The 10,383-nt window shown below is 42.4% G+C and overlaps 1 protein-coding gene across 2 annotated transcripts in view; it reads right to left on the minus strand.

Annotated features, from left to right (window-relative positions):
- LOC144671390 (heterogeneous nuclear ribonucleoprotein U-like protein 1) overlaps nucleotides 1–8,894 on the minus strand; it is an 80,816-nt gene extending 71,922 nt beyond the window's left edge. The window contains exon 1 of one of the 2 annotated variants that reach the window (XM_078533277.1): nucleotides 8,469–8,894. In XM_078533277.1, the coding sequence (XP_078389403.1) occupies nucleotides 8,469–8,685 (217 nt within the window). In that variant the 5' untranslated portion in view covers nucleotides 8,686–8,894. The remainder of the gene's footprint in view (nucleotides 1–8,468) is intronic. The other variant, XM_078533278.1, reaches the window with a different exon arrangement.
- Between the last annotated feature and the right edge of the window lie 1,489 nt (nucleotides 8,895–10,383).

Here is a 10,383-nt window from a genome sequence, read left to right on the forward strand (position 1 = left end):
TAAATCATATTTAATCGCTGTTCTATCAAGAAACAGTTGTTCAGCAATGCTTAATGCCTGGACCATGCACCTCCAGACCTCATTACAGCCTTGTCCTAAACATTGACAAAAAGCTGAATTGATGAGGTGAGAGCAAATGCTCTTGACATAAAGGCAGCATTTGACTGTGTGCCATTAAGGAATCATGGTGAAAGTGGAAGTTTATGGGAACTGGGGCTGGGTGAGTGGACTCTCCACTAGCTGTAGTCATAACTAGCACAAAGGAAGATGGCCTTCATCAACCACAATAATCATCTCCGCCCTGGTACATTCCTGGGATGAAGGGATTATGGAAAAAGACTGTGCAGGTTGGGCCTATACTCATTGGCGGTTAGAAGATAGAGGGGTGATGTTATTGAAACAAACTTGATCCTGAGGGGACTTGGCAGGGTGTGTGCTGAGTGGATATTTCCAATCATGGGGGAGTCTACAACCAGGGGGCTCAGTTTAAAAAAGAGCTCCTCATTTAAGACTGAGATGAGGAGAAATTTCTTCTGAGTTGTTGGTCATTAGAACTCTCTCTCTCACATAGACAGCAATGAAAGCAAATTGTGTTTAACTAATTCATTGGATTTTTTTTTGAGTTAAGAGGGTTGATGAGGGTAATGTTATTGACGTGGTGTACATGGACTTCCAAAAAAGCATTTGATACAGTACCGCATAATAGGCTTGTGAGCAAAGTTACAGCTCAAGGGACAGCAGCAACATGGATATAAAATTGGCTGAATGGCAGGAAACAGTAATGGTTAATGGATTAAAGCACAATGCTGGAAAAACTCATCAGGTCTGGCAGCATCTGTGGAGAGAGAAACAGTTAATGTTGAGTCCATATGATTCTTCAGTGGTAACGTCACTGGACTAGTAATCCAGAGGCCCAGCATAATGCTCTGGGGACACTGGTTCAAATCCCACCACAGCAGCCGGTGGGATTTAAATTCAATTAATAAATCTGGAATATAAAGCTAGTCTCTCTAATGATAACTATGAAACTATCATCGATTGTTATGAAAACCCACCCGGCTCAGTAATGTTCTTTAGGGAATTAAATCTGCCATCTTTTCCTTGTCTGGCATACATGTGCCTCCAGGCCCACAGAAATGTGGTTGACTCTTAACTGTCTTCTGAAATGGTCTAGCAAGTCACTCGGTTCAAGAGCAATTGGGGGATGGGCAACAAATGCTGGCTTTGTTAGCAACTCCCACGTCCCATGGAAGAATAAAACTTTTAAAACTGCTCCTTTGGAGAGCCAGAACAGACAGGACTGGCTGGATGGCTTCCTTCTCTTCTGTAATCATTTTTTGATTCGGTGGAAACTGGGTTGTTAAATCTACAAGGGAGTCGTGGGTTAAGCGGGGAGACAGGAAATTGGAGTTAAGGCCACAATCTGATCAGCCATGATCTTATTGAATGGTCGAGTGAACTCAATGGGCCAAATAGCCTATTCCTTAGGATATTCTTAAGCAGTTCATATCCATGTGCAGCAAGACCTGGACAATATTCAAGCTTGGGGTGATTTTACTTGCCAGTTAAGTGTCAGGCAATGAAAATCTAGAACAAGAGATTGTCTGACATTACTATTGCTAAATCCCTCACCATTTGACCAGAAACTTAACTGAAGCAGCCACTGTGGCTGAGGTCAGGGAATTCTACAGAGAATAACTACACTCCTGATTCCAAAGTCTGTGCACCATCTACAAAGCACATGTCACATAGCATGCAATAGAACACTCTCTCCACTTGGATGAGTGCAACTCAAACAATCAAGAAGCTTGACAACATCCAGAAGAAAGCATGCTGTGTGATTAGCACCTCATCCACCACCATAAACATTCACACACTATTGGCAGATTGTGGACTGCAGTGTGTATCATCTACTAGATGCACTGGAGCAACTTGCCAAGGCTCCTTTGACAGCACATTCCAAACCTGTGACTTCTGCTGCCTAGAACAAGGGTAGCAGCAGGCACACAAGAACACCCACCTGCAGGTTTCCCTCCAAGTCACACACCAGCCTGACTTGGAAATATAATTTATTCTTTCATGGGATGTGAGAGTCACTGTCAGGTCCAGAATTTGTCACCCAACTCTAATTACCCTTTAAAGTAATAGTGAGCTGCTGCCTTGAACCATTACAGTCCATGTGACATCGATACATATACAATGCTGTTAGGGAGAGTTCCAGGATTTTGACAATGAAGGAAAGGCAACATATTTCCCGGTCAGGATGGCATGTGACTTGGAGCGGAACTTGCAGGTGGTGGCGTTCCCATGCATCTGCTGCCCTTGCCCTTCTAGATGGTAGAGGTCGTGGGTTTGGAAGGTGCTGTCAGAAAAGGCTTGATGAGTTATTGCTCCTTTACCATTGCTGGGTCAAACCTAACAGCACTGAGTTACAAAGACGACAGTGGCACACTACCACCTTTGAGGGAAATAAATGCAGGCCTTATTAATAATGTCCACATTTCATGAACAAATAAAAGTTTAACATTTTAGTGAACACTGATCTAACAGAAATCACAAAATAATGTTCAACATCACATATGAAAGGGAGAAATGTGAAACACCCAAATTCTAGATTTAGGTAAGGCTGACTTAATGTGATAGACAGGTTACCTACAGTAAACAGAGCAAAAATCAGATCAGTGGGTAGTATTCAAAAGTGATCCAGAACCAGTTCATACCTTGAGGGGCAAGAGCTCTATCTGCCTAAAGAAAATAGGCAAGGACAACGAAAGAAAGACACCATAAAACTAAAACAAAAAGCATACAAAAATGCAAAAAAGCACAGATCCCAGTGACTGGTATAAATGAAACAGCAATGGGTGAGAAAATAAAGCTACAAAAAGGAGCTTAAAAATTAACTTGCAAGGGATATCAAGATCTTCACAATTTTTACAATTATAAGAAAAAGGACTGCTGAGATGGGCAAATGTTTGGATATGGGGAACGGATGGACAGTGGAGTTGAGGCAGGAGATCGGCCATGACTGTTCTGAATGGCAGAGAAGGCTAAATGGGCTGTGTGGTCTACTCCTGCTCTCCCCATACAGGAGCAATGTGGACCCCTTAAACTGATTGTTAATGAAAAAAGGAAATGTGAATAATTACTTTTCATTCAGTATTTAGTGTTACATTTAGTGTTACATCCAGCAATCCAGACATCCTAAAGGAAATAATATCGGATCAAGCTCAGAGACTCAAATTAACTAAGCAAAATAACAGTAATGAAGAAAATAATGGCACTAACAAGAGTGACAAATCACCAGGACTATAAGGTTTCTATTCCGGGATCTAAAAGCAAGTGTGAGAACACTGCAGATGCCCTAACAACATTGCAAACTTCACTTGATTGGGAACCATTCCCTTAGACTGAAAAATTGCACGTCACTCCATTATTTTTTTTATTTTAAAAGTGAGGGAAACCAAAGATTTATTATAACTAGCTAGTCTATGAAGGATAGTGACTGAATATCTTAATTTTTAAGCTGATCAGAGGGCCAGCATAGATGTGAAGTACTGTAGGCCTTTTCAGATCTCCGTTTTTCCCTCAGATGACTAAAGTAGTGGACATAGATATATCCATGGATGTTATTTATTTAGATTTCCTCATAGAAGTTCCTCATTGGAGACTGTTAGCTAAAGTTGAAAGTCATGGAATTGAAGACAAATTAATCTCCTAGTTAGGAAAGTGGCTGAGTGAACACACATATCCAAGTTTGCCCGGGATCAAGAAAGGCAGCATATGTAAACAGTGTAAATGGAAGATTACACCAAGTGAAAATCACAAAGGCATTAATAAATTAAGTGAATAGTCAAAACTGTGGCAAATGGATTTTAACGTAGGCAAATGCTGTGACGTCATCTACTTTGGACCTAGAAAAAAATACAATGCAGGGTTCAAAATACATGGGTGCAAATTCACCCTCAACATCAAAATAAGTAAAATCAGCAGGGGGAGCAAAATTCAAGAATGGTCACCTATATTTCACTTTTGTTCGTTGGTGTCATCTTCCCAGAGGTTTGACTGCCATGGAGCTCAGTCTCCTGTGCTGCCCTTACACATTCTGCATAAGTCAACTGCATCCAATCCATTACATCCGCCATCCATTTTCTCCTCTGCTTCCTTCTACATTTTCTGTCAATCTTCCCCTCCAATAACTCTGTCTACAGTCTGCTCTAAAATGTGACCAAAGTATTATGTTTCTCTTTGCATTATGGCTTTTCCATATGTTTGTGTGAGAGGCTGACAAAGGACAGGGGGGTTTGGGGGAGGGTGAGAAGGCCACCTCTTAGGGCAAGAGAGGGGGTGTGGGCAACAGGCAACATTCATACTTGCAGCTCATTTGTTTTTTATATCTTTATTTTTCCCTCTTAAAACCTTGTGCCTGGCCTTCAAGTTTACAAACACTGCTGGAACAATAAGCAAACCAAACAAAAAAAAATTAAATCCTTTCCAACGGCTTTCTTCCTCTTTTATATCTGTCCAATATATATGTGGGAGCAAGGTTTAAGTGAAGAGATCTGGGGTAGAGGGAGAAAAAAAATATTGTTGGGGAAACAGTTTTTGTTTTGTTTCCTTTTGGCTTCTTAAATGCTTCAGCTATAGGAGTGTCTGTCTAGATACTGGCTATTCTGTCTGATGTTATACGTGGTTTTTTTTTAAAGTTTAACATGTAGACAAAATCAGGGGTCCAGTCAATTCAAAAGCACCCAACATTCCAGGCCTTGAATTTACTTTAATATCTGCCACCAGGAGGGAATTTAGTGGTGGTGAATGAAGGAAAACTCTAATTGTTGGATTCCTGGCTGCCTGCCCATCACCAAGTCTCTCTTTTCTTGAATATCCTTTAATGGAGGCATTACCTTCAAAGAGCCCTTGAAAATCAAATTAGTCCTCAAAAATCTCAGCTCTCAAAAAATATTTCAACTCCTGATACAACGTAATTTCTAAAATGAAGGACTAAAAACAGGTGACGGTCCAGAGATTCGGGGTTTCGTGTATATAGGTCATCAAAATGTCATGAACAAGTACAAGAAATAATCAAAGTCTAATGGAATGCTCACTTTAAAATTGAGTGGATTAGAATGTAAGAGAAGGTGTTAGTTATATGAAGCCCTGGTCCAACCACACCTGGAGTATGGGTGAACAGTATTGGGCACCACACCTTTGGGTATACTGGCCTTGGGAGTGCAGTATAGATTTATGAGAATGATGCCTGGATTCCAAGACTTAAATTACAAAGTGGGAATACACAAACTAGGGCTGTATCCACTGGAGTTTAGAAAGTTATGGATGATTTGGTGGAAGTTTGATATTAAAGGGAACAGGTTAGATGAAGAAACTATTTCTGCTGATTGGGGAGTCTTAAAAAATATTGCCATAGCTTTCAGGAGTGAAATCAGGAAATACTTTTTCTTAAAACACGCAATGGGAAGAAGTTTCAAACTCTTCTGCCAATGGCAACTGATGTTAATCGTTTGTTAATTTCAAGGCTGATTATTTTCTTTGTTCTCCAAAGATATTAAGGGATGAGGGTCAAAGGTGGGTATATGAAGTCAGCAAAGTTGAGCAGGACCCTGCTGTTCATATAGTGCTGCTGCATCTTTTATCACATCTGTACCCTGACAGTCAGGGTACTTTGTTTAACTTCTCAACTTGCCACAACTTAGGCAATCATCACTTAGTCCATCTAGACTATATATTCAAGTCTGTCACAATATCACTAAATCGTGGAACAGGCTATCCTGTTCCGAGATTTATTGCTGCACCCCACCGAGTACCTTTTGGAGTTTCTTCTTTTTTTTTGAAGAGTTTGTCAAGCCACTCCTCAACTTGGCCAGCATCATCTTTCAGTCAGAAGATTCCAGATTTGAACCTCCGCTGCAGACATGAACATATAGATAATTATCGCCTAGTCCATCAAGACTATGGTGTGGTAAATTGAAGTTAAACCAAGTGCCCTGCCTGCCAGTTCAGGGGCTTTGAACATAAAAAAGATGCAGCAGCCTTGTTCAACATCTGTCCCTCAATCAACCTCACCAAAAACAATTACTGTCTCTGGTCATTTATTCAATTGCTCAAATTGGCTGCCACAGTCCAGTAGCTTTAAAGTACTTTGCAATGTCCTAATAAGTTTTTAAGTTGTTTTCGTTCTTCATAATTTATCCCTCTTTCTTTCTACAGCCCAGAAGGCTTGTGTGTGCCACCATTTCATACTTTAATCTAGTAACGTTAGTACCTGGATCATCAAACGCACTGTAGCAGTGTCAATTTGCTGAAACACTGCACCATTAAGTAGTTGGATGTCCAGAAAGTATTGAGGTCCAGCCCTTCACCCCACAATGTCCTCATCAAAGAAGATAGATCATCCTCTGTGCGCTGTTAATAAATTTACCTCTTCATTTAAGAGGTTGGTGGCTATAGTGCCATGCATGACTTCCTCACATTTAGATATTAAATACTAAGATGAACAATTGAATTAATATTTAAATGTTAACTATTAAATCAAAAAAATCCAATGTTGCTTACAGCAATGCAGTCCAAGATGACTGAAACACAGAATTCATTATTTTGCTGAACAGGATCTCAATAAATCAAAGTTTACTTTCTCAATTCAACTGAACAGCTTCAAAGTGATTAGGTGATCATATTTTTATTCAATAATTTGAATATAACCAGTAACTCAGGAAATCAGATTGGTTATAGGATTTACTCCTCCATCAGCAGTGAACAGTTTCGTTTACCACAACCACTTCCTACTGAAAAAATGTCCTCCACTAACCCTGACAGCCTAATGGTTCAGAATGAACAGTCAAAGTTGCAGGACTTCAAAGCTTTGGATATAAATGCGAACCTGCTTCAGGATAACACTATCCTCAACCACAGGTGGTTTGGATGTTAGAATCAAATATGAAAATGTCACTGCTTCAAAATACTCCTGTAACAATCTATCATCAGGTCGGTAACTTGTTCCTCCTAATATTATTATTCTTCTACCTCTCACCAGCAGAACAGCTTGTGTTCATATAACATCTTTAATGTAATAAAAGGTTCCCCAGGTATTTCACAGGCATGTAAACAAGACCAAAATTGAGACACTTGGACAGGTGACCAAACATCTGATCAAAGAGACAACTTTCAAGCAGATTCTTGAAGGCGAGAGAGATGGAGAACCAAAGAAGTTTGGGGTGGGAATGCCAGAGTTTAGTCTTGACAGCTGAAGGTACAGCCAGCAACTGGTTGGGGTGAAAGAACCAGGGATGCACAAGAGGCCAGAATCAGAGGAACGTAATTTTTGGGAAGTTGCTGGGCTGGAAGATGTTACACTTCCTTCAAAAGACAAAGGACACATCAGAACCAAGTGCAAATACATACACAATATTACTGTAACTCCCTTGCTGCTATGCTCGCCAACTACACATTGTGAGTTTTGAAAATTTGCACAACATCCCTGTACAATTAAGATAAAAGCAAAATACTGCGGATGCTGGAAATCTAGAACAAAAACAAAAATACCTGGAAAAACTCAGCAGGTCTGACAGCATCTGCAGAGAGGAATATAGTTGACGTTTCGAGTCCGTACGACCCTTCATCGGGTGAAGAGTCATACGGACTCGAAAAGTCAACTGTATTCCTCTCCGCAGATGCTGTCAGATCTGCTGAATTTTTCCAAGTATTTTTGTTTTCATCCCTGTACAATTGGTTGTCTGTTATTGCAGGACTAAACAATCCCATTACAACAAACTTGACAGGTGCCATAACTCATCCAAGAGGGAGGAATTAAGTCAATGAAGGCCAGGATACAAACCCTTCTTTTGGATTGTTTGTCTCTGGGCCACATGATAACTTGATGCATCAATGTATGGGAGAGAGATTCTGGTCATGTACCACATCAAATTCCCTTTCGAAAGCGACTACTAAATCTGCTACCAGCACCCTTTCAGACAGTGTCTTAAGGTGCTATATAACAGGTCAAATGATTTTTTGTGCTGTCTACTCTGTAAAAGTTTATAACAATGCATATTAGGATGCAGTCTACTCTATTTAAAGATTAAAGCCCCAATTTATTTAAATTCAAATAATTGGATGATTCCTTTTAAGAACAAAACGGTTTGCAGACAGGACAAACTGCAGGTTCTTTTCACTATGAGTTAAGTTGCCCACAGTCAAGCATTTAAGAGGGCGGAGAATGAGATCAGAGACCGAACGCAAAAATCTTAACTCCAGTAAGCCGTACACCACCCCCTCCATCTCTCTCTCTCCCTCCAATCAAATTCAAGGTGAGCAACATGTCCAGGGCCCGGGCATGCGCAGACGCGGCTTACCTGCCCGGAGCCGCGCACGCGCAGACACAGCTTACCTGCCCGGAGCCGCGCACGCGCAGACACAGCTTACCTGCCCGGAGCCGCGCACGCGTACAGCCGGCTTACCTGCCCGGGCTCTCGCTGCATCCTGCTGTCGCTGCTGCTCGGCAGCCGCGGCCGCCCGCCGCTCTTCCTCCTCCTCCTCCTCCTCAGCGGCACGGTCGAGGGCTGCCTGTAGCCGCTCCTGCAGGTCCGCCTTGAGGCCCTTTGTGTCGAGGCCGCGTTTGTGTAGCTCCTCCTTTAGCTCGTTCACTTTTAGTTTCCGTACATCCAGCGAACTCATCTCCGTGTATTTAAATTACTTTGTTTTTAAAAAAAAACACGAGCAGCGGAAACACTGCTTAGCAACGCGGCCACGCGAATAAACAAACAAATAAGTGCACTCCCCAACCGTTTGCGAAAAGGTAAAAAGCGAACACTTTCGGTTCTATAAAGAAAATACCCCTCACTCGCCGCGGCGTCTGACGAAACAAAATGGCCGCCGTCTCCCTTCACCCACTTTGGTGGCGCCAGTCGCGGCCAAACCCACTTTTCTCTCAGGGCTCTTCATTGGTCATCAGGTGCTCACAATGCGCCTGCTGTTACCAAATCACCAATCTCAGGCCGCCTCGCTCCCGGCCTCCCCTCGCTTCCGCCGCCGCTCTGTCTCGCCGCCTCTCATTGGTCCGCATTCCCCGCAGCTTGTAATGGGGAAAACAATTTGAGGGGGACCTTTTCACAGCCAATCGGATGTGAGTTTGCACGAAAGTGGTTGAAAGGGGGGGGGCGGGGACTCCGCGCAGAGCGCGAGTGTCCAATAGGCCAATCAACTTGCAGAGCTGCAGGGCCGCTAAGTTGAACCTCTATTCCCTGCTGCCATTGGACCGCAGTGTTTCAACTATTTGGAAAGATGATTGGGCTATCCAGATGTCAATCAAAGTGACGCCAGCCACATTGACTATATAAAGGAAAGGGAGCCCACAAGAGGGACAGTTGGATTCTGAGCAGCAAGGAAAATTAATTTACATCTGCACCCCATATTTTTTGAAAAAGGGAGACAACTAATAAAGGGAATTGAACATTGAGTGTGTTTTTTAACATAACAAAGTGATATCTCTACAACTAAATATAGAATAGTGGTGATGTTACTGGACTAGTAATAGAGGTCCACAGCACAGGAAAAGGCCCTTCGGCCCATCGAGACTATGCCTGTCAAACCAGAACCTAACCATTCTAATCCCATTTTTCTGCACTAGGCCCAAAGCCTAGTATGCCATGGCATCACAAGTGTACATCCAAATACTTCAATGTTATGAGGGTTTCTGCATCCACCACTCTTTCAGGCAGTGGCAATCCAGAGGCTTGGACTAATACTCTGGGGACATGAGTTCAAATCCCACCACAGCAGCTGGAGAAAATTAAATTCAATTAATATATCTGAAATTAAAATGCCAGTCTCGATAATAATGCTCGTGAAACCATTGGATCCGATCTGGTTCACTAATGCTCTGTAGAGAAGGAAATCGGCTGCCCTTACCCACTGTGATCAACTGTAATGTGGTTGACTCTTAACTGCCCGAAATGGCCTAGCCTTTCAGTTGTACTAAGCCACTGCAGAAAATCTGAATAATAACAATAGCAGACAGCCCTCCCAGCATCAACCTAGGCACCAAAAACAATAAAGGCAACAACAGCCTGACGTAATCATACTTATTGAATCATACCTTACAGCTAAGGTCCCAGACACCACCATCACTATCCTGGGTATGAGGTGGTGGCCCTGAATGCAGTAAGGAGGGAGTGGTCTTGGCAGTCCTGAATATTGATTCTGAACTTCATGAAGTCTCACGGTGACAGGCGAAACATGGACAATGAAACCTCCTGCTGATTACCACCTACTGCCCTCCCTCAGCTGACGAATCAGCACTCCTCCATGTTGGCACCACTTGGAAGAAGCACTGTCCTGTTATGGGTGCAGGCTGTACTCTGCGTGCTCACTTCA

This window comes from Cetorhinus maximus, chromosome 32 (genome assembly GCF_964194155.1).
Source record: "Cetorhinus maximus chromosome 32, sCetMax3.hap1.1, whole genome shotgun sequence".
NCBI classification, from domain to species: Eukaryota; Metazoa; Chordata; class Chondrichthyes; order Lamniformes; family Cetorhinidae; genus Cetorhinus; species Cetorhinus maximus.